The 23,822-nt window shown below is 37.7% G+C and overlaps 3 protein-coding genes across 6 annotated transcripts in view; 1 reads left to right on the forward strand and 2 right to left on the reverse strand.

Annotated features, from left to right (window-relative positions):
* evi5l (ecotropic viral integration site 5 like) overlaps positions 1-11,290 on the forward strand; it is a 37,956-nt gene extending 26,666 nt beyond the window's left edge. For 2 of the 3 annotated variants that reach the window (XM_043242885.1, XM_043242877.1), the window contains one exon: positions 878-5,535. In XM_043242885.1, the coding sequence (XP_043098820.1) occupies positions 878-1,183 (306 nt within the window). In that variant the 3' untranslated portion in view covers positions 1,184-5,535. Of the gene's footprint in view, positions 1-877; positions 5,536-8,905; positions 9,079-9,268; positions 9,386-10,579; positions 10,746-10,922 lie in introns of those variants that run through there. The other variant, XM_043242893.1, reaches the window with a different exon arrangement.
* A 160-nt stretch (positions 11,291-11,450) lies between these two features.
* Positions 11,451-18,016, reverse strand: LOC122347503. Of its 2 annotated transcripts, XM_043242867.1 has the most exons (18): positions 17,330-18,016; positions 17,085-17,249; positions 16,894-17,012; positions 16,594-16,762; positions 16,323-16,435; positions 15,552-16,068; positions 15,278-15,402; positions 14,216-14,486; positions 13,999-14,132; positions 13,835-13,925; positions 13,631-13,753; positions 12,945-13,117; positions 12,786-12,883; positions 12,576-12,703; positions 12,231-12,411; positions 11,909-12,050; positions 11,750-11,819; positions 11,451-11,584 (listed from the first exon to the last, which is right to left on the reverse strand). In XM_043242867.1, exons 1-18 carry the CDS (start codon positions 17,757-17,759, stop codon positions 11,562-11,564), a joined length of 3,072 nt encoding a protein of 1,023 aa, XP_043098802.1. In that variant the 5' UTR covers positions 17,760-18,016; the 3' UTR covers positions 11,451-11,561. The 2 variants fall into 2 exon arrangements, with proteins under 2 accessions (XP_043098802.1, XP_043098793.1); XM_043242858.1 differs by having other exon boundaries at positions 11,451-11,819.
* Positions 18,017-19,284: 1,268 nt separating this feature from the next.
* On the reverse strand, positions 19,285-22,788 carry si:ch73-90k17.1 (extensin). The gene is made up of 5 exons (XM_043236762.1): positions 22,334-22,788; positions 22,083-22,201; positions 21,739-21,889; positions 21,533-21,651; positions 19,285-21,464 (listed from the first exon to the last, which is right to left on the reverse strand). Exons 1-5 carry the CDS (start codon positions 22,641-22,643, stop codon positions 19,845-19,847), a joined length of 2,319 nt encoding a protein of 772 aa, XP_043092697.1. The 5' UTR covers positions 22,644-22,788; the 3' UTR covers positions 19,285-19,844.
* Between the last annotated feature and the right edge of the window lie 1,034 nt (positions 22,789-23,822).

Here is a 23,822-nt window from a genome sequence, read left to right on the forward strand (position 1 = left end):
TATGCATAAAAACCTTTTATTTAAGCACCAGATATGCCATAAAATATTTTAATACAACTGCTTTTGTATTCAATCTGAATTAAATATACTACATTATGTATATACTGAATATGTATTGTTTCTAATTTTAAGACTCATTGTACAGAATGAGAGCAAAAAACATTTACAGAACATTTTCATTGTCTTCAGTCTAGACAGAGCTCAAGCACTCTCAAAAACTGTCATTATAGTCACTGAAGCTTTTTACACGGTGAAATGAATATCTGCACTTAGTGTCTGGTAAGAGAATTCCCCCCAGTATTCAGTCGGTGCGTGTGCAAGGTGAGGTTCAGCGATGACTCGTCTGAATGTTTCTGAGCAATGTTTTCAATGCATCCATAAGCACTACAGAGTTGTGTGTGTGACTGGTTGTAACGCCCAGCGGTGAGAATTTGAGAATTTTAAAAAAGCCTACCAGGGAACACTGGCTCCTGCATATTGTCTGTTGACTGAGGCAATGTATTACAGTTAATAATGTTTTAAATAAATTTCAGTTTCTTGCACAAGCTGATTATTTCGCTTCATAAGACTGTATCTTTTCATTTTATGTATCCCCAAGGAGCTCATTTTTTAGCACAGCTACTAAAAAGTCTCCTATATCTTGGTGGCTCAAGGACAAAGAGCAAATTTTCATTTTTGTGTGAACCATCCTTTTAAAACCATGTTGTAGACTTTTGAATAAAAAACAATTGCATTTTTTTACTGATTTGGTCAATCAGTTGCTATAAACTACTTCTGGTCCTTCAACTAGGCATTCATTGATCCGGCAAATGTTTTTTTCTTTCTGCAGAGCTGTGTATTTTTAAGAATGTCAACTCCCTTGTCTTAAACATTTTAGATCAGGCAGCTGCGTGGACAGCCCTCCAAGTTCCAGAATACCGGCGGTGGGGTTTATCAGGACCTATGTCTGGAAAGCCCAGCATCTGCAGAAGGTGATTACCTCAGTTCGGACGAGGACCCTCTTCAGAGCCTGCCTGTGAGCTCGCTGTACCCGCACCACTCATCTCCTCACCTGGACAGTCAAGGCAGCACGGACAGCGACGGCGAGGAAAGGAACCCCATTCAAACCCCCTGCCAAGACCCTCTGCCTAACCAGCAGCAGCTGTACCCGGGCATGGTGTGCACCGAAGGACTCGAGAACTGAGATTGCTTGAAATGGAATAGGAATAGACTGCACAAAATGCACACATATATAGCGAGAGGTTATGTACGTTCACCCAGCTGTCAGAGGCAGAGCAGGAAACCGATGCATAGCGTGACACTCTCTTAGTATACTCCGCTCTCACTCGAGCTGTGTCCGAAACTTGAAAAAAGCGCCTTTGCTAAGGCACGACCAAATCCAGCATTTGCCTTCCGTCTATGAGATAAGTCCTCCACGATCTTGTGCGTTCAGTTTGACGGTTAATAAAAAAATGACACCTGATAAAGAGTAAAATATAAGAATAAATGCCTGTTACTCCACCCCAAAATGATTTTTTTTCTCCTTTTAACATAATTTAAGATGAAAGCCGGGAGGCTTGTGAATGGCCTACTTATGGCCAAACAATTTTCACTGTAAAGAAAACGTATTATTGTGGCACGGCTGACACAGAAGAGTACGTATTTGCTCTCAAGCCTCCAGGTTTTCATCCGAAATGTCTTAAATTGTGTTTCGAGGAAGCTTTCGTTGGTTTGTAACGACATGAGGGATAGTCATTTAATGACAAAATTTACTTTCTACACAAAAATGACATTGTATATTTGCGTCTAAACTTAGTTCTAGATCATTAGGTGTGATGTTCGGTGTACTTGGCAGCTGCTTTCAAATTCGGACACAGCCTCTATGTCTCTCTCTCTCTCTCTCTCTCTCTCTTTTGTCAGTGTGTCTGTTGCACAGTCCTTAAACATTGTATTTCTTCCCAGGCATGAATTTGGAGTTATGTGTTACAAAACACATGCAGAGAGAAGTCAAACCGTCCTCTTCTCAGAGTGCCAGAAAGTTTGGTCATTTTTGCCATTTTCTCCTTTCAGAAAACAGTGTGGCCTTGAAACTACCTCTAATTTAACCAGACACTCGCTCAATCCCTGCGAACGTACCAACTTCACCAGCCATCTGGCTAGAAATCAGGTGACAGAGGAGGAAAAAAAGCAAGCAGGACACGCACCTTCGGGTACGCTAAAAGTTTGCAGCATCCTATCAGATCCTTGGCTTTGGAAATCGTGGGATTGTCTTTGTCACACTCTGTCGGCGTCAAACGTAGAGACCATCTCTACTGTCAGTGCTTTTCTCAACCTGGATATTCTCCGTTTTTTCCCCGTCTTGTTCCTGTGGAGAGGATGCACGTTTTTTTTATGTTCATCTCAAACGCAACAGACACTACAATCACTTTAATGAGAGGTGACGGCTGAAAGAGGAGAAAATAAGAATGAACAAAGTCTTATTATATAACGTAATAGGGATGTTAATAGTTACATACATAGATGAATATTACCGTAGCTCATCCATGTATTTGTGTGTGTTTTATACAAAACGAAGGTGATCAAAATTTTGGATGGAGAAAAATCCGTTGCTAAAGAACTATTGTGTCAACATTGCCAAATGTTTTTTTTTTTTTAAGTTATTTATATGTTTGTTTCTTTTATGCTTTTTTTTTTTTTTTTTTTTTTTTAAATAATGTTAATGTACTTCATGCATACAGAGGCCAAACTATTTAATTTATACTATTCTTCTGTGCCAATCCTGAAAAACAGCGTGAAGCTGACACTACAGGGTCTCCAGAAACGAGATTAGTTTTAAAAAAGGGTAAAGAACAGAAAAACAACTGCTGCTATGACATATCTAGTTAGTTATTTTATTTTTATTATTATTGTTATTATTATTAAATACGTTCACGAGGATAAACCCGTCTCCCATGTAAGGTAGATCTATAAATCCAAGATAAACTGTGAAGTTATTATTGACTTGACGCTTACCAGCAATGAGTTGCCTAGATTTGTACACTACATAAATACCCTCGAGCAACTATGTGGTATTGATTTGCATTTCACATTTCAACTGTTAACCATTTTAAGCATTGATCTGATTTTTTTATGGGTTTGTGCTGATTCAAAAGCAACTTCCTGAAGCGTTTGTAGCTCTTGGATGTTAAAAAAAAAAAAACAACCTTCATTTGTAGAGCTAAAGCTTGCTCGCGTTCGACTGAACTACAGAACGTTTCGAAACAAACGTTAACTACTCGACTAAATTACAGTTCATTCACAAAGTATTGCGAGGTTTTTGTATATATACATTATATTATACAGATATTTCATACTTGTAACAGTTTTCTTGCTTTTAATCGAGTTTGGTCACTTTAGGTTTTTTCACCCACAATTTCGTAACCTGTCTTGAAGACTTCCATCTGACTCAGTACTGTCTGCGACGCCGTGTTTGTCTGACCACACACGGTACATCAGTGTCATTGCCTTTCCCCACCACTGCCTCATTTTGCTAAAAGCTCGTCAGCCGTTGCATTTATCGAACATTTTACATGTTTACATGACTTTCTGAGAGCGATACATTGCCGACATTTGCACCCTTTACTGGTTATTGACAAAAAAACAGTGAGACGCTGCTCTCAGACATATCTCTGAAAGTATAATGCATTATAAGTTTTGGGGAGAAGTATTTACAGTATGTGCTGAATATGACATGAAAAGTATGTTCATAAAGCATATCTTATTTTGATTGGTTTTAAGTTCTCAGTGTAGCGTGGGGTTGCTGTTTTAACGTACCACAGTGTTTTATTGACTGATTTTTTTTTATTGTATTTTTTTTTAAGTGACAGACTGAGAAATAACAGTGTAGATCGGACTCAGTGATATTAGAGATTTTTTATATTAATGTTTCATATTGCACTACCAATGAAAACTAAACCTCTAGCATCGTCTCTACTAGGGTTTTACTCTGATTTAGAACATCCTTCCTGTTCGCCGGTGACCTGCGTAACATTTAAAGCCATCCACGAAAGTGTGTACCGTTTTTCTAAACCGTTCTTTGCGAGAAATGCAGCAAGTAAAGGAAGTCGCTTTGCACCTTTCATTTTCTTGCTGGTCTTTAAAGGGAAACCTCAGAGGGTCCCCCAAGCTGAAAGACTTTTATCAAGCGGTTGTTGTACCAACGTTTGTTCTGGTTTGGAACTGTTGGATTTCAAATAGTTGAAGGAAACTTTCTTCACAACTTGATTACAAAACGCAACGGTTTTGTGGTGCGCGTTTTAGCTTCTGAAGAATATTTGCTAATAGGAAATCAGAAATGGCTGTTTTGAAACGAACCAGGAATGGGAGTTGTCGTTTAGCGACTTGATTTTGTTTGAAATAAGAAGTCAGGTTCACTGGGAAGGCTTTTTCAAGCTTGTTTATTGTTACCTAATCAGAAACCTGCCATTATCAGACTGTCGATGGGTGGCTCGTATGGTCAAACATTTCTATCTCGCACCCGAGCTCTAATTTCAATCACCTTCAGACTGGCTGAATATGTTCTAATCAGTGGAATGAAAAAAAAAAGATGAATGAAAAATGTTACACTGAATAATAATATCAGTACTTTGTGGTATTATGAGTCAGTTTTCCCTGCATAAAGTCTATCACATATCTCAGAAACACAATATCACTGTTTCAGTTGAATCTGAATACTATGTACTGTTATCAGAATTGTTCTTTTTTTTTTTTTTTACTTTGGTAACATCTTTCATGGCAGTTTTTATCTCGCTCTTTTTTTTTTTTTTCTTTTTGTTGCTTGATGGTTGCCATGTAAGCAATGATCATAATGAAACCCTGATTGGTTTCATAACCGACATATTGTAGTTACAGTAGTTACCTAACTACAACAAAAAAGCATAAATGACGCTTTTATGCATAAGCTTGAATAAAATCGCTGTTCAAAAGAACACTGTATTATTTAATGCCTACTTGTTTTGGTCTTCCGTTTTCTTAAATGTGGAGATATATTGGGAAAATAATATTTGTAAATAGCGCATGTGATGTCATTCAAGTGTTACAATCATACAGAAAATGTTCTTACTGTATGTATTCAGTGTTTTCATTCATGTGTAGTGACTGCTATTTCAAACACTGTGTGTATCAAAACAGCAACCCCAAAAGCAGAGGTCAATATTTCATACACACCATACTATGCTTTCAGGTGTAGCCATATTAAACAAGTGGCCAGTGAGGGCATGAGGTCATAACACAGAGGCTGATGGGACATCACCTCCTCTATAGTGCTCCAACAACAGCTGCCTTACCTCCTTTCACCAGTACATAAATGTCCAGTAGTCTCCCCATGACACCCATCAGATCACGTCCTCTCTCTCTCTCCTACAGTTCTACTGATGTGTTATTAAGAATGACAGTACTAAAGATTATATAAATGGCAATGTTATCAAATGATGATCCAGTGTTCTGTATTTGATGATAAAATGTATTTAAAAAAAAAAAAGAAATAAACATTTATGCTATACATTTGCGAAGTTCAAATTTTGGTGTCATGCGTATGCGTTATTTTTCATTATAACACTGAAGGGTGAGTTCGCCTGAAAAGAAAGATTTTGTCGTTAATTGTATTTTTCCCAACCCGCAAGATTTTTGTTCATCTTCAGAACTCAAATGAAAATATTTCATCTCTGATCTCCATAAAATATTCATGCGACATCAGGGGTTCGACTGAAATTTTACAACGCTACAAGAATACTTTTTGTGCACAAAGAAAACAAGTTGTTGTTTTGTTGTTTTATTTTTGGAGTGAACTAACTCTTTAATTATTTAATATGTTGTGTTTTACCTTTTTTTTTGTATATGGATTACTTTTGTTGTTACCAACATTTGGTGAAAATGCCATGTCAACAGCACTTTTAGAAATATATTTGCTGAGAAAATACATAATTATATATATATATATATATATATATATATATATATATATATATATATATATATATATATATATATATAAAAGCAGGTAAAATAAAATGGAAAATATTTAGGTCTTAAATATGAAATAAACCACCAGACTTTAACTAGAGTGCAGCATCCAAACAATGAATCCCATTGACTTTCATTGTATGGACAAAAAAAGGACTTCAAAATATCTTCTTTTGCATTTTATATAACTATTAAAGTCCTGTCGATGAGGAAAAGCACATGATGCTTAATTTTGATCAAACTGGCCCTTCGAAAGCTCTGAGTGGATGTAGCATCACGCAAATAACTGTTTTTTGTTAGAAATTTATCTGATCTTGCGATCTATGCTTTTTTTTTTATCTTGTTTCATATTGAATAAAACATGTTTAAAGGGATAGTCCACCCAAAAATGAAACTTCAGTCATCCTTTGCTCACCCTCAAGTTCATCCAAACCTATACGATTTTCTTCTCTGCAACACAAAAGAAATATTCTTAAGAAAATCTGTATTTTGCATATTATGAAAGTGAAGTGGGGACCAGCAACTATTTGTTTCCTCACATTCTTTAAAATATTAAATTCCAAAAGCAGACTTAGCAAAGCACAACTTAAGTGTATGTAAACAATGACAAATGTTTCACTTTGGGTTTAACCAATCGGGTCGCTTAAGCCCTCATCACCTGTGTGTGCATCATTTAAAACATTTCAGATTTCTAAATCTGGTAAAGCTGCTTTTAATAACTCAGAAGGGTGCTTTGCTCCGTTTTATAACCAATAAACCTGCAGCTTTTGCCAAACCAAACTGAGAGTTTTTATTTGTCATCCCTACAGCGCAAATGTCACTTCTGGTTGGCCTAAATGCCGGGACTTAATGTCAGTTATTTAAATGGTTTTAAAGCTTGAGCAAAAGAGCTAAGTCTTGTTACACCTCACAACCACACTCCCCACAGTTCATCAGTCTTTCTACAGCCTCATCACTTTTCCCTTGCTTCCTCTCTCCCTCATTTCTCTGCATGGGGTCTCTTAACTGTTTAATACCTCCTGGGACAACAGAAAATGTACAAAGATGCGTCATAATCACACCTCCAAAACCATAGCACAGCCCTAGGCCTACTTATGGTTTACATTGGCAACGAATGGCTGCTGCAGCCATTTCTGCAACGAGAACATAAAATCGCCACAGTGTTTTTAATGAGCCGCTTCCACGGTAAACAAAACAAAAATGCGTGTCCAGCAGTAAGAAAGGCCGTGTTTTCGACGAGGGCACCCTGATTTATTTAGCTTTTAGTTTTCCTTCGCGCTGCAGCAGCAGCAGCAGTTAGGGTTAGTGTAAGTCTGGTTTGTAACAGCGCGAGAAGAGGCAGAGCGCGCGGCGGAAACTGACGCGTCTGTGGTCGGCCGGTTTTGAGAGCGCGCGTTACCGAGGTTTCAGTTTTGCTGCGCTTTAAGGAGCGCGCACCTGTCCTCAGTGATTTATTACTGTTGGTGACGGAGAGAGACACGACACCGTAGCACGGCCTAATCTGCGTGCAGTAGATACAGCCGGATAATAAAAGTGAGAAGAAGTATTGCGTTTAATGTTAATGTTATTATAGGAACACCTCGGCTGGTTCTGGACACATTTACTGGTAAGTTCTCGCAGTTCATTTTGAAGAAAACGTTGTTTGGCAACAAACTGACAGAAATTGTTTACTTAATAGCGCTAAAACCACCTGTCCTCATAGCAATAGCCCGTCTAAACTTTAAATTAAATAGCTAACATATGATATGATGGATAAGTATATCTTTGAAACGGCGTCCTTCGTCTTTAAGATCCTCTTTTTCACTTGCTCACTATCAGTAAGATGACAAAGTCAATCAAAGAATCACAAAATCGGACATTTAATGTTATATTAATACTGTTATATAAAATATAGTATGTAGTATATTCAACACTAAAATGTCACTGTAAGATTTTATTTCTGTGGTATAACAAAAATAGAATAGTTTTTCTGTTCGTGAGTTAAAATTTTATGAATTTTATATATTAATATTTCATTGGTCTTGTGATCAAATGGACACGATCAAGACCTTAAAGATTTACTGTAAGAATCATGACCGTTTATGTTTCACTTAAATAGTACATAAGCATTTGATGCACTCTTATTTAAAAGTAATACATATTTTACAAAAACCTTATTTCTTATTTATTTTTTTGGTAGAAGAGTTACAGTCATTAAAGGGTTATTTTCATTTTATAAAAAAAACAATATCAAAGTAATTTATTTAGAAAATTGCCACAATCGAAATGAGCCGAAACAAACATAGATCAAAATATTACGTAACATCATAAAACGAGTAGACCATAGAAGGTGCTGTAGAAATTTCCATATTCATATTTAAATATAGCTCATCTGCATCATCTATTTATTATTTTTTTATCATAAGCATAGATCGAAATTAGTTATTAGTGCACAACATTAAACCCTAATTTAAATCAATACATATATTATGCTGAGATTTAATATGCATCACATCCCTGTGAATATGGTTGTAATTTCTTTTCGTCTCTCCATTTTTAGTCCTGCTGGACGATCTTCTTTGTTTCTAGCTCTCTGTTCATTATGCCTCGTTCATTTCTGGTGAAAAAGAGCAGGAAGGGAGGCTTCCGTCCCTCTCTTCCCATCACTGACGTGCCCTATCTAGGCCTGGTGGGCTGGTCTGTCCCCATAACAGTGACTACGCTGCCAGAGAAATCAAGCCAAGACGTACAACCATATTCTCCAATCATGCAGCAAAACAGCACACACAACAATCTCGATAAAGACTGGAAAACAGGTACTTAATACAAAAAAATATGAATCATTTTCGAATACAGGTGGATCCTTTTTAGTTTTTGCACAAAAAAACTTCACAATTTTCAGAACTTCTCATACGTTTAACGCTCGTTCTTCACTGGGTTTCTGCAGATCCAGCAGGTTTCCGGTATGGCCCTCCTCCGTCTCCAGTGCACTGGTTACCAGTCAACTCTAGAGACATAGCAGACCTACAAGGGCTCAGCAGCAGAGACAGTTCAATGGAGTATTCTTTGACGAGTCCTCTGAGGGATTTGGGCCAAAAGAACTGCAGCTTATGTGGAAAGGTATGCCTTTTGGTGTCCAAAAAAACTCAAAAGACAGTGTGATGTTGTGAAACGAAACATTGTCTTTAGGGCATTTTTTGGAAGATTTGTTTGTTAAAATACAAATCCACTCACTTGACCATCTCTTCCAGTCTTTAAATCTTGCTCACCAAGAAATAGAAGACAAAACGTTTAGTTTTGTTCCCGTTAGGTTTTCTCCTCTCTCACTCGTCTGGAGTCTCACATGTACAGACTGCATGGTAGTCATCATGGACGGTCTCTGGTGTTCTGTGACAGCAATGACTCCATGATGCCATGCAGGGTAAAGGTAGGACCATTCACTTTTTATTTTATTTTTATTTTTTGTGTGGATTTTTGTCTCCCTCTGATGCTGAATAATGTAACTGCAGCCTTAGTGGCTGTGGTCACACTGTGTACATTTTCATGTTTTTATCTCTTTTTTTTGTGGTTGTTGTTGTTTGTTTGTATGTTGACCTAGATCATGCCTTTATCTTTGCCAATTCCAACTCATATTTAGTATGCAGTTTAGTAGGAGTTTGTACCTTTTTTTGTAAGCAATTATTTTCATAAAGTTAAAATACAAATAATTTTATAAAAACAATATTTTCGAATGGAAATATTATAGTCTCTCTCTCTCACTCTCTCTCTATAGACATACAAACACAAACACACACACACACACACATACACACACACAAACACACACATATATATATTGTGAGTACATTTGGTGTTCCTGCAAAAATAGTAATTTTTTCAGCCTTTTTTTCAGATTATATTTATCATTTATCTTTAATAATTGTTATAAATTACAAGCTGTTACAGTCCATAACAATTAAATAATTTAAAAAGTGTCTTAAATAGCTGAATTTTGTGATTTCTTGTCTGAATTAGTCATTGTATTTTTTCAAAATAATAAGAATTTAAAATATTTTTTTTTCTTAGAAAAATGTGTCTATAAACCTTGCGTCAACTCTGTTACCGCAACAATTATTTTGCCTATAAACTGTTGGAATTCTCCCTCAGACTTGTGTTAGTTACAGGAAATGGTGTTATTTTCTCTCACTGATACGCATTGAAAAGTATATATTGAAAATATTTTAATCTAAAAACGTTTTACGCAAAGAGTTATTCTGTAGAACGTCAGCTGTTACCACAATATCAAAATGAAAAGATCATTTCTAACTGATTTCACATTGCATTATTTAAAGGTCTTATTAATCGTGTTTTCATTAGTGTCGTGTTCTTTGGAAAAAATAAAACTGTTAATTCTGTTACAGTACTGTCAGCATTGCTGCTCCACTTTGGTAATAGAGTTTGACGGTAACAGACGCAATTATAGAATCACGCATATATATATATATATATATATATATATATATATATATATATATATATACACATACACACAAACACATACATACACTGTATTTTGCTGATTTTTGATAAACTATGTAGTTATTTTTAAATTGTCATCGCACTTGTTCATTTTGAATTTCAGGAACGAACATTTGAATGCAAGGAATGTGGGAAGGTATTCAAACGCTCTTCCACTCTGTCCACTCACCTCCTGATCCACTCGGACACACGGCCGTATCCCTGCCAATACTGCGGCAAGAGATTCCACCAGAAATCCGACATGAAGAAACACACCTTCATCCACACCGGTGAGGCTCACAGATGTGTGAACTTTGAATCATTACTAACCTTACGAAATAACAGTAACGCGTCTGTCCCTACCGCCGTCATTATTATTCCAACTATACTGCATTTCATTTACCATATTGAGTGCGTGCGCTTTCATTGCCCCATATTTGAAGAGGTTTATTTTGCGATCTGTACAGGAGAGAAGCCACACGTTTGTAAAGTGTGTGGAAAAGCCTTCAGTCAGAGCTCCAACCTGATCACACACAGCAGGAAACACTACAGACCCTTCAGCTGAACACACTTTCCTCGGGCAGGATCCAAACCAAGACCTTCGTGAATGTACAGAAGTTAGCTTTAAACACAAAAAGTATTATAAATTATCAAGTGCATATTTTCCTCTGTATGTTTTTAAACCATGTCATTCATTGACGCAGCGCTGCGAGTTTCGTCATAGCTGTACATCAGTAACAAATGTATGCAAAGAAGTCGAGAGCACAATTAAACGCAATGCTGACTCAAGACGGATACGGTGATACAGAAATGAGTCAAGCAGCAGTGCAGCTGATGGCCGCAGGTTTATTTGAGTCACTGCAGAACACGGTTGTTTATAGCGGTTCACAAGTTAAACTTGTACAGAAATCAACAATCATATCTCACAAAGCTTTCGGTTTTTTTCTTCTAAAGGTCCATCGATTTGCATGTCATTTTAAAACTTCATAAGAAAATGGCTTTCAAAGCTTTATTGTTTTGGAATTGCTATAAAGAGCGTGCATCTGTCAAAACAAAAAGAACAATGGATTTATTAGCTGGGCTTCATCCAGCTCATCAGCCTTCTCTCAGGGCTTCGTGTTAATGGGATCTGGAAAAAGTGAAGGTGAATGAAATGCAACCAGTAAAAATGTACAAATGATTGTAAAACAGGTGCTCTAAGTAAGACTGTAGTAGATATGAGTCAGATTTATAAACCATAAACTGTGGCTGTAATTGCATACTGTGGGAATGAAGTGCAACGGCTGACACTCACCCACAAAGCAGCCCTCAACACATGGACCATCTGAGGGCAGACAAACCTCAGTCGAACACATAAAATAAATCTGTTGAATTTACCAAAAAAAAAACATTGTTACATGTCAAAATTAAATCGGATTAGATGACGTCTATATTTCTACACACTGCTTTTTACCTCCTCGTCTGTCTGCACATTGGCATCTTCAGACAGGAACTGGAATGTAGTGATTGTGAATCGTCTAACATGATTGATCAGGGCCTCGGCCGGAGTAGGAGGAGGCTTGTGGGTTGGGGTCTGGTCAAGGAAATTTGGGCACCTAAATTAAAAAAAAAAAAAAAAGCTTAAATTTTTTATATTCAATATTGAAAACATTTGTGCTGCTTAGTATTTTTGAGGAAAGCATTAAACCATTCAAATGTTTGGGGGAAGATTAGAACAAAAACACTTAATTAGCAAGAATACATAAAAAAACCACACACACAAAACCATCTCATACCCATCATAAATAAGGATCCAGGCAGATTTGGCAGAGCGTGGGTACGCAACACAGTAATGCACCAGCAGCATAGCAGTGGGATCTGGAGGATTTAACAGACGCACTTCCAGGTAAAGGGGTCTCCCCAGCAGCATATGCAGGGGCTGGTGGTATTGTGGGTAATAATCGTTGTAGTGTTCATCTGAGTGAAAAGACGCTTAGTAGTTAAATATACAAAATCTTCTAAATCACCTTTTGAGTCGCAAAAGTCATCAAATGCTTCGATTTTCCTGAACATGTTAACATTTCACTTGGAAAAAATGGTTTACATATTTGAAAACAAGACTTGAAGAAAGTGTTTTAAACCTTTTGCGATTCTGAGCTGAACTCCAAACACCCCCTGAGCTTTGATAGACGGTCCAAGAGAGGGGCTTTTCACCAGATAACCCACACTTACCACAGATCCGGGTGAATAGCGACACTCAACCAGTAGCCTGGGACAGCAGGGAACACGAAATGTCAGCATGGTGCGTGGATCTTTGTACACAAGTGTGCATAAATAATTTTCACGAGTACCTTACAGGTGACTCTCTAGTGATGGTGCCATAATTCAGACTGAGGGGCTGCACTTTATTCAGGATCTCCACCATATATATGACCATCTTACCCACCTCCTAGAGACAGTTGAGTTAAGCTTGCTCTCAGATATGCATCTATTGCAATGAATCTACTTACAAATCTGTGCACCCCACATTCATCCAGAGGGATCTTGAAGAGGGCAATGTCAGCAGTCACTTTCTGGGGTGTGCAGGAGTTGTCACCAGCTGTGACGAGGCTGGCGGGGGATAGAGGTGGATCAGCGGCGGATGAGTGCACCAAGAAAACAAAATGCCTATCCATCGTGCATTCTGATTGGGAGACACAAAATGCAGTTTTCCTGATCAGAATCAAACAAGAAAATTAACAGTAAATTAAATAAAACTTTTATACAAACAAAAACTATGTAAAATATTTTAAGGTTTAATGCGAAAAAAAGATCAGGTGCTTTTCAAGACATAAGACAAAACCAATTTCACATGTAACAATTTGCAAATATAATAATGCATTATAACATTTTATGAATAACTGCAATTATGCTTTGGGAATGGCCATATGAGCAAGATTTTTGGGATCTGGTGCTTCATATATGTACCAACTACAAGGAAAAACTAGCCCGGATGACCTTGTACAAAACATTTTCTTGTTTACTGTAATACTTTTGAATTGTACTTAAACTACATTACGAATACCTTTATATCGCATTACACAAAAGGTTGCCAAATGTCATTTATAAATTGCAAGCATATAATTAATTGCTTTGAGATTCATTGTTAAATACTATTTTTGATATAATTTTGAATGTAATAATTTGTCTAGCTCACCGTCCATGGGGTAATAACATGACTGGGAGTCTGTAGAATAACAGCAGCCTCTATCATGGCACTCTGATGATGATAACGGCCCAGATCCACAGACCAGCTGCTGATCAGCTGCAACGTTGCACTCTGCACAACAAAAACGTTTTGGTTTTTTTGTGTGCGTTTTTCAATGTTTGAATTCACTCATTAGAAAAATTCATACAGCACCTTGACTAATAAACGCCTGACACTCCAGCATTGACTCAACTGTGCGCCTCTTTGGCATCTGATATTTTAATATAATTCTGAACAGCCCGTCCTGGTTAACAGAAACAAATATTAATGAAAATCAAAGTAGCCATACAACTTGCATAACGGATGCCATCACAGACCTTCTGAGTCATGTGACAGGAAGAGTAAGGCAGTAGGATATTGATGGTACCATCTTTGCCCCTTTTTACAGAGTACCCACAATGACTTGGGGCCTCCAAAATAGGAACCGCTTCTGTGTTTGTCCCATTGGGGGCTATAAAAGAAAAATCAGTTAAAGTCAAGTTATATTTTTTTTTAGATTTTTATATACAGTATAAGCCTGAACCTTAAACACACCTTGTACAAAGATGCCAGATGTTGGTCCAGGTGGCAGTTTTATGCTCATATGCTGGCTAGAACACAGCAGCTGAAATTCAGGGGGTGGGCGTGCGAGTGTGGGTGTGGGTGTAAGGTGAGGAATACTTTGGTGCAAAGGTTCGATTGTAGTAGGAGGTACTGTAGGTTGTGTGCCTATATCTCCGGTGTGGTGACACTGAAGCTGTAGGGTTCGGTATCGCAGTTGAGAGAGATCCCAGAACCTGACGGTTAGATAGATCACTGTGGAGGACTGAAGAGGTAAAGAAAAGCAGAAAGAGTGAGTGAGAGTCATGATACCCGTTAAAACACTGGACCAAATGGAGAAAGTAATCAAAAACCATTCCTAACCCAACAAGAAACAGGTTGTGAAAGTCTCATTACTAATACCAGATACTTATTAAAACTTATTATGCATCAGTTATACATACATAATAAAGCCAGTTTACTGTAAAATTGTATTAAACTGAAGTTTCAGCTGCTTTTAATATATTTACAGAATTTATATACATTATTAATATACACCGAGACATTTACTAAATTTGCTTGATTACAATTACTTTTATATTTAATTTATATTTTACTTTTAGATTTAAAAGCTAACCATGAAGGGTAGGTTCACCACATCTACTCACCCTCATGTCGTTCTGAATCTTCAGAACGCAAATAGAGATATTTTTGCAACTGCAACTCGGTTAGATCATGAATTAATAAATTATTGCTTTCTTTGAGCACAAAAAGTATACTCATAATTTCATGGAATTACAGTTGAACCCTTGAAGTCGCATGGACTATTTTACTGATGTTATCGCTACGTTTCTGGAGCTGGGAACATTGCTGTTGAAGAGTCAGAGAGCTCTCAGATTCAATCAGAAATCTTCATTTGTTTTCCAAAGATGAGCGAAAGTCTTACGGGTTTGGAACGACATGAGGGTGAGTAATTAATGACAATTTTAATTTTGGGGGAACTAACCTTTTAATTGAGGTTTATTCTATTTTATTTAATAACCATCATATTCAATAACATGTTGGAATACAGCTCACCATTTTTTGTGTGTGGCAGGAAGGCAGTGGTGAAGAGAGCACTACACTGCCACCTCTGGAGTGAAGTGTGTAATTACAGTCTACAGGGACAGACGCAATGGAGATCCAAGTATTTGTGCTCGCATCTTCAAAACAAAAAATGTATATGTACAAAGAAACTTCTACTATTGTGGGAATTTTTTTTTTTGAAACAAGTCACTTGCACTTAAAAAACATCAACACTGAAATATTATTACAACCAGAAACATGGTTGGGAACTACTGCTATAGCTCACCTTTGACTTTAATGGAGTCCGCTCTTGCTAAGGGCAAAGTTACAATTAATTTATTGCTCATGCAATTAAGAGATGGAGACATCTTGAGGGTCTGAGCAGGAGGAGTTGGAGAAAAGACAGGTAGCTGAGGGAGCAGGGTCGACTGCGTAACCGGAAGGGTCCGAGGATTGTATGTGGGTTGAGGAAATGATGTCCATGGCAATGGCTGGATGGTTGGTTTGGGAGCAGTGGTCATGGCGGGGGAGGGATGATGGTATGGGGACTGAGAACAGAATCTCTCGGGATAAGGGGGACAGGATACAGGGTACGGTGAATATTGTGGAGGGGGCATGATGGGGTATTGGGGTAAAACAGGAAGATGTGGGATAAAAGGCACTAGCTCTTGATTGGGCTGTAGTAGTTGATGAAATGGATAAAAATTAAGGTAAGGAAGAGACTGAGACAGGTAGGGAGGAAATGGACAAGAGAGGGTGAACTGCTTTCCATCCAAGATGATGACAAGAGTGTTTTCTTCATCCTGCAGAAACAAGTGAAACTTCTCAAAGCATACAGTTTCGAAATTGACCTTTTGTGATATTAAGGACACTAAGGCCATCATTAATGATTAACTATTATTTCAGTACCTCAGAAGTTAAAATAACGCAAAAAAAGTAGTTAAAAACTGAATTTTGTACTATAAGCCTAATCAATAAATGATGAACAGGTATAGTTGGGGAAAAAGCGGTCATTTAAGCCCAAGTGTAGGAGACTAGTTACCTTCTAGTTTCTTACCTTAACAGTCACACATCTTGAGCTGAAAACAGTATGAAGTAGCACAATGTCAGACGGAGAATGTAGGCGATACGCACATGTCTCAGAAAGAAGAGGCAGTATTTTCCCATTCACTGTGAATAACAAATACACTGCATTTAGGACTAATTTCGAATCTCTGAAGAGAACTGTTAATAAACTTTGTCAAGCTTAAATTTGCATCAACGTGAGAACAATGTTACCATTCATGTTTTTAAAAGAAGGTTAAAATGACTAACTTAATATAACTTACCTTTAACCTTGTGTTTATCTGCAGCTTCTTGGGCACCTTCTATTGCGATGACCATGCCAGATTGAGAGCACAGGACAGAAGGAGACGGTAGTGAGATCACGGGCGTCACAGGACAGGATATCTTTATGGGACTGTCCCACCACAGCAGTGAAAGCACATAACTGCCATTCTGGAAAGTGGAAAGACATGAAGCGGTTCATGCAGTCAAACTGGAATTTGTCAAGCATAAACTAACAATACTTTCTTGCTCTCCTTGCTCTGTTAAATGCGGACTATGGTCCAAGACAAAATATCTGGTACCTCTTGTGTGATGTAGCACCCATCATACGGGGCCATTAGGACCAGATCTTCCCATGTGACCCTGACAGAATAACCACAATATGCAGGCACCTGGAATAAAGGCAGTGGGGCTGCATCCGCTACAAAAACAAACACACACAAGTTAATCGTCTGTAGGATCATCAGGGGAAAAACACCATTGACTTTCTCACCTCTTTTCACGAAGATGTGTGTGTATTCTCTTCCAGCAGCTGTTAATGTCATTACCGCTTCTGAACAGTGTACCATGGGTACTACCAGCCACAAAGATTTGGATTGGGAGCTAGACCCACTTTGAGGAACATACATTTTCCCAGAGACTGCTTCTCTCCTAAATGCTATTAATACAAAAACAAACTACAGACTACTTTAAAAACACACTATTCATACTTCCACACGTACAATAAGGGGATCTCACCTGAGTCGTCGCTTTGAAAACCATCTTCAATTTCAAAAGCTCTTTTGTGAAAATTTGTGAGAGTAGTGTTTTCAGTTGCAGGAAGTATATATGCACTATAGTTGGATCGAAATTCATTCACGTGTTTATTCGACGGCAGAGGCAGGGTTTCATTCTTATTTCTATAGGGAAAATCCGCATGTTTTGAACTCGCGCGTCGAAAGCGCTTTACATTCGAACTCGACGCTTGGAGATCCAACGCACCGCTTTGGTATTGTCGTGAAAATACAGTCTTTGGGCCATAATTGTACAACGCTTTACTGAAACGACTTTCTCCGGAATGAATAACGCCTTCCCGCTCAGGCGTAGCGCTAAAAGACCGACAGTTGATATTAAGTGCTATTTCTGATAACATTAAAACTGAAATGAATGTTTTTAGTTCGAAAGACATAGCCAGTTTGCCGTTTACCTCACACGTGCACCAATTTCGCACGAAAAAGCAGCGAGTGTAATCAACATATTAATCTAGACCACCTGTATGTGGGTCAATGGCGTGACGCTCGTTTTTTGTTTGGATCGTTTAAGTTTTCAAAAGTACACTGAAATGCAGATTAAACAACAAATGGACGTTTGAACTTTGTATTCTTAGTATTAAGGAAGCTGTTGCGTCGCGACACTTGTCGCATCCGGTGTCGACAGAGTTGTAAACGTGACCTGTGCTGGTAAAGTGAACAAATTTAAAAAAATAAATAAATAAATAAATTCCATTAAAATACCTTCAAAATGACTTTTGATTTGTTAGAATCGGAAGAAAATGACTGAGCTACAGCCATTAGTCACGAAGTCAGTTTTAAACAAAAATATATCAAATTTCTGAATTTTCCACAGCAAAACCACAAGCTATGTTTTCTCTATACTTCCTTTCTTAATATTACTCAATATATTAATAGTCGCATATAGGCCTATCTATTTTTATTTTTTTATCTCTGTTAGCTAATAAAAATAAGAACATATGCGAAACAAAAAATATAAAGAAACAATTAGGCCTAGTGTATTAGCTAGCCTTTTTTACATTTTACTACACAAAAGCATTAAAGAAATGTTATATTAATGAAAATGATGGCCTATGGTAAAACCGAGACTAATGTAATGCAGGGATCTAATAGCCTATAATGTTGGTAGATGAACAAATACACAGTTGCATGATTAGATTAGAGTTGACAAAACTAAACTACCACAATCCAGATTGTTGGTACCATGATGTTGGTCATAATTTCTTTTTCATAACTTAGTTTGTTGGAGCAGGTGCACATGAATGTGTGACATCACAGGTGAACAGCCAATCAAGAGCTGGTTAAACGTAATGAATTTAAATGCATTTACAATGAAACAAAGTTGTTACACAAAAAAGTTGCAATCACAAGTGAAAGTTAAGTTGAAAACATACAGTATGATAGAGACTCGAATATGTTTCATGTAAAATAAATGATTTATAATAACTTAAGCTAAAAGTTGTGTAATGGATTAATAATATAAATCATAATGCTAAAAATCTTTGTACAGTACAGTAGTGACCTGTAATTTGGAGCTAGAGAAATTACATGTGTCACTCTGCTGTCATTTGATTTATCCAATTTCAGTTTGCAATCTCTAACTCAAAACATAACCTGGAGTTGAAGTTATGGCAATAAAAGCAGCTAAAAGCCATGCCACATTCACGGTACCTAAAACCCAGTGATTGGTGCATATTAAGTCAATTTTACCTGGTTAACCAACAAATCTGGCTTTATTGTACAGGAACCAGATATTTACCTTAACAGTTATATATATATATATATAAAAAAGTTTACATAAATAGCCTACTTAAATACTGTATTTGTGTTTACAGTATGTATATTGGGATCACATGCTGCTGAAAGAGGCTTATCAACGACATGTACTAAATTAAAAAAACAAAAAAACAACTGACATCCAACTCATTTTACCAGCACAAATGGTATTTTTATTGTTTAACAAATTACAAAAATAATTGCACATTTGTTCATTTAAATCACCGTGAGTATCAGCATACAGCAAGTATAAGACTTAAAATGTTTTTTTTTTTTACTCTTTGGAAGCATGTATTGTAAGTTTAGCGCACCAACAGTCAGCAAGCACAAAATTCAGTTTTTATTTTATTGCATTAACAGTGGAACACATGGTTTAAATCAAGCCACTTTCACACCATATCAATGCATCAAGAACTTAACACTTCCCAATAGACTATTAGACCATCTTTTCCTGTATATAGTACACCAACCCAACCACATTTTAATTGTGAGCTTCAGCAGCTGGAGGCCTGTAAAAATAGTACAGTGTGTGATGCTTTCTTTATAGATTGCCCTTATTCCTGTGAAGCAGACCTGAAGTGTGGGGGGCACAAACCTCCTTTAGTAGGCTTGCCTGTCTGAAGAATTGGTACAGTGTGCAAAGGTCATGCTGAGGCTTGATTTCCTGGTTCACTTGTACTTTCAGGATGGACATGTGGATTCTGCATTTAACCAAGCGAAGGACCCTGACTCTGAGGAAGTTGTGCAACCTGTGCCTCACTTTTATACTGTGAAGGAAGGTGCACAGGTGGCAAGGATATTATAGGACGATTACCTGTTTTTGGGGCCCGTGGAAAAAGCACTGAAGATCTGGCCCGTGGCTGGAAATATTCTTTGGGACTAGATCTTGTATTTTCTGCAAAAACATCAGCTGAAGGTTTCTCTGGTCTCATTGAATATGGAAATGTGGAAAGCTGACTGGGCATGTATTGTGGAGGACTTGAGACGTCTGTGACAGAGGCACTGAAAACAGACCTCCGATATGGATCTATAGACTGGTCTCTACTGGTTTGATACTGGAGATACTCCGGTGTCTGGTCTGAAGCAGACATAAAAGGTCTCGACTGTTCTGTCAACTCTTTATCAAAAAAGGGACTGTTTGACCAAGGTTGTTGGACTGACCCGAGAGATTGACCAGGCTTTTGATAATATTGTGGCTGAAGGGGTCTTGAATCTTGAAAAGTAGGATATGGCCTGGTTTGAGGTTGCAGATTTATGGGCTTACCTTGACTGCCATAACCACTTGCGTAAAGCTGCTGCTGGTACGGAGAAGTCTGGAAATATGGAGTTGGCTGAAAAAGTGGGGAACCAGAATCATAAGGGCTAGAAGCTACAGCACCAGCTAATAGTTGTTGCTGCAAGTAACCTTTCATGGGAGGCACAGGAGGATTAACAGGTGCAAGCGGAGAAGTGTCAGGCTTCTGATAACTAGGTTTTTGATATTCTAATTGTTGATTTGGATCAGGAAGCCGAAACCTATGTGGGTCGATCGGAGGTTGTTGGTTGTTATAGGAGCACAGGAAATAACCGGGTGGAATATACTGTGCCAAGTTTGCTAAAACAGGATCTTCTTGAAGTGGATCGGGTTTAGGAAAGTTCTGAGCTGACCAATCAGTCTGATATAATGCTGAACTAGAGAAAAGCCCTCTTGAAAGAGGATATTCTGGAGCAGCAGCTGGTTTTGTTTGAGGGGAAGTTGGAGCAGGTTTTTCAAACTTACTATGGTACCGCCGGTACAGATATTCAGGTTTAGGGGCCTTAGTGACTTGAGCAGCAATTTCCTCTTGCTTCTCATAAGAGACAGGAGGCTGTTGATTTTGAACACTGGAGCTAAACTCAGAGCTCGAGTCAGTAGGATTAGGAGTCAGAGCAGAAGTTGGTTCAGGACTCAGAGCCACAGGTTTACTTGCCAGATAGTCTCTGGGAGCATTCCTTGTGGGCATAGGAAGTGAAAATGGGAAGTTTACAGCTAGATTAAAGGAGCCAGGCAAAGATGGTAGTTTAGGCAGCGAAGGATTTCTTCGATTTAGAGGGGGTGATTTGGCTGCATTTCTTTCTGGTTGCTCAACAGGAAATGCTTGCTCCTTTTTCCCAACTTGACTGGATACTGCTTTTGTTGGAAATCCATTTTGTGGCTTGTGGTACGTGTTGGGTTCCCTTTGTGGCAGTGGTTGGTTTGACACAGAAGGCCCAGAGTCCTTGACTGGAAACGATGGTATTTGCTCATACGGACAGGACAACTTGATCATCTTTTGTTTTAATCTCAAATCCAGATCATAACGACCTTCCTGAAAATCACATTTAAACCACATGTCAGAAATAAATTAAGAGAGGTTTCACAAAAAAAACAACTTACCCCTATAGTGAGTCCACAGCTTGTGTATGGAACGGAGAACGTAAGAACTCCTTGTTTAGACAGCTCTCGTTGCCAGCATTGAGTCGCCACATAAAGCAGAGGTGCCCATTCTCCATTTACTGGGAAAACAAGTGGCATTAACATTAGCAAGACTACAAGTTTTAAGCCCCTCAAACTCTTTCTCCCCACCCATTACTAATGCTTACATGCAACTAACAGTTCATCTGCTGTCCCATCAACAACAGTCAATTCCATCGCTTGGTTCTTACAGATCATGGAGGGAGGGGTCAAACTTACAGGACAGGACAGGTCAACATCTGTCCCATGCCAGTCCAGAGACAGTACATGTTTGGATGACTAGAATGTTGGGCAAAAAAAAATAAAATAAATTAAAAAGGTCATCTTACTGTGGGCCACGTTGCGGTTACAATAAAACCAGTCATTGGACATTCACGTCTTGAATAAATGGCTAGTACTTTTGAATAAGTGGACATGAAAAGCTAACAGAAACTCACAGAGACTAAAATGAAAAAAAGCCCAACAAACTTGCCTCTTGTTTCACATAACAGGAGTCATAGTTGAACAACAGGCGAACATCAGTGTTTGTGGTCTTGATGGAAACACCACAAAATGCTGCCAAACGGTCCAAGGAAAGTTTGTTTCCATGTGCTATCAGTACAGGAAAAAGACAACAGCTACAGTTTAAATGGGATTAATGACATTAATCTGATTTAGGTTTTTTTTATGTATAAAAAAAGCGTAGTGTAGTCTACTGGTTAAGGAGGTCTTGCTCACACTTACGTCCATTAACTCGTATATAAGCGCCATCGCCATGCTTTAGAACAACTGTTAAAACTCGGTCCCCGCATTCATATTGTGGTTTATTTGTTCGCATCTCTTCTGAAGCCTTAAGTTGTCTAGTCTCCCTTGACTTCACACTTCTTCGCCGTTTTGAGTTTCGCCAAAACGATTTGAAGACATCGCCATTTGACATCTCTTCGGGAAACATAAGCTTCGACGGGGCGGGTTTGCTGGCATGCCGGCTACACAAAGCACCATGAAAAGCCAGTAATAAAACAAAGAGTATTGGGAGACGGCTGCACGTATTCATGTTGAATAGGCTGCTAAAAACTCCTCATAGTTTCTATTTTTATTTTTTATGTTCCGTTCGCCTCTTATTACGTTCGCGAGAGCCAATGTCCACAAAATTATAAAAAGAAAATCCAATACAGTAACTCCAGATTCACTTTGAAACGTTGTAGCCTATTAATGAAAACAAAAGAAGCCCGTGAACTTCCTTATTAAGTGCAATGAGCCACAGCTGAAGTTAATTGTCAGTCATTGTCCAACACTGAACCACACTCCAATAATCACTAAATCGGTGGATCAGGCACCTTGCGTTTTTGGAAGTTTAAGTCATGATGGTGTTTCAGCAGTAAGATATAAATTGTGAAACATTTAAATAGAACAATACAATTAACATAGACATTTAGGAAAGCACATAAAAAATGCTATAGTGTTTTTGAACGGTTTAGTAAAATGTATTGTACTGTACTACAATACTGTATACATTTCCTTGCTATGCTATATGTGAAGTGAAAAACTGTAAAAAAAAAACAAAACAAAAAAAAAACTGTAATATACTTTAGTTTTTACTAGCTACAGTACACTGTGCTAGTGTATAATATTATAGCCTACCCTGTAATTGTATAAACAATTAAAAAGCTTATACATTACAACTACTATAGAATTTCCACAACAAATTAATTCAAGTACTTTACTATGGTTCAAAACCACAGGCATATAGAATTGACTATAAATTACTATAGGTTTTTTTGTGTGTGTGCTTGGGTTTTGTGCAAACAAACAGAATTAATAGGCTATGCTAGAGCGCAATAATTAATAGCTTGTGAGTTAAAGGCCTACATCTTGCAGTGGCGTCATGAAAAAAAATGTTTGTTGGATTAACAAAATTTATTGAGCTATAGCCTAACAATATAGACGTGTTAAAAACTCTGACCTGCAAGAGGAAGTCCCACACTCTCTCTCTCTCTCTCTCTCTCTCTCTCTCTCTCTCTCTGTACACACACACTACCAGTCAAAAGTTTTGGATCAGTAAAGCCACATTTATTTGAACAAAATGAAAGAAAAATTTTTTTTTTCAAATTTTTACAATATAAAATATTTTAATATACTTTAAAACAGTTCCTGTGATGCAAAGCTGATCCTTCAGATATCATTCTAATATTCTGATTTATTATTTAGAATATCTATGTCAGCTATAATTGGG

Source organism: Puntigrus tetrazona, chromosome 1 (genome assembly GCF_018831695.1).
Source record: "Puntigrus tetrazona isolate hp1 chromosome 1, ASM1883169v1, whole genome shotgun sequence".
NCBI lineage: Eukaryota > Metazoa > Chordata > Actinopteri > Cypriniformes > Cyprinidae > Puntigrus > Puntigrus tetrazona.

Bases quoted from the DNA above. Each gene is read 5' to 3' on its own strand.
- LOC122347503 (XM_043242858.1), bottom strand. From the start codon at position 17,759: ATGTCTTTCGAACTAAAAACATTCATTTCAGTTTTAATGTTATCAGAA. The intron at 15,403-15,551 runs GTGAGCTATAGC...TTTGTTTTGAAG, and splicing joins GGACTCCATTAAAGTCAAAG to ATGCGAGCACAAATACTTGG. The intron at 13,754-13,834 runs GTGCTGTATGAA...TTTGTTGTGCAG, and splicing joins TCAGGCGTTTATTAGTCAAG to AGTGCAACGTTGCAGCTGAT.
- si:ch73-90k17.1 (XM_043236762.1), bottom strand. From the start codon at position 22,643: ATGAATACGTGCAGCCGTCTCCCAATACTCTTTGTTTTATTACTGGCT. The intron at 21,890-22,082 runs GCAAGTTTGTTG...CCAACATTCTAG, and splicing joins CCTGTTATGTGAAACAAGAG to TCATCCAAACATGTACTGTC. The intron at 21,465-21,532 runs GTAAGTTGTTTT...TGTGATTTTCAG, and splicing joins GCTGTGGACTCACTATAGGG to GAAGGTCGTTATGATCTGGA.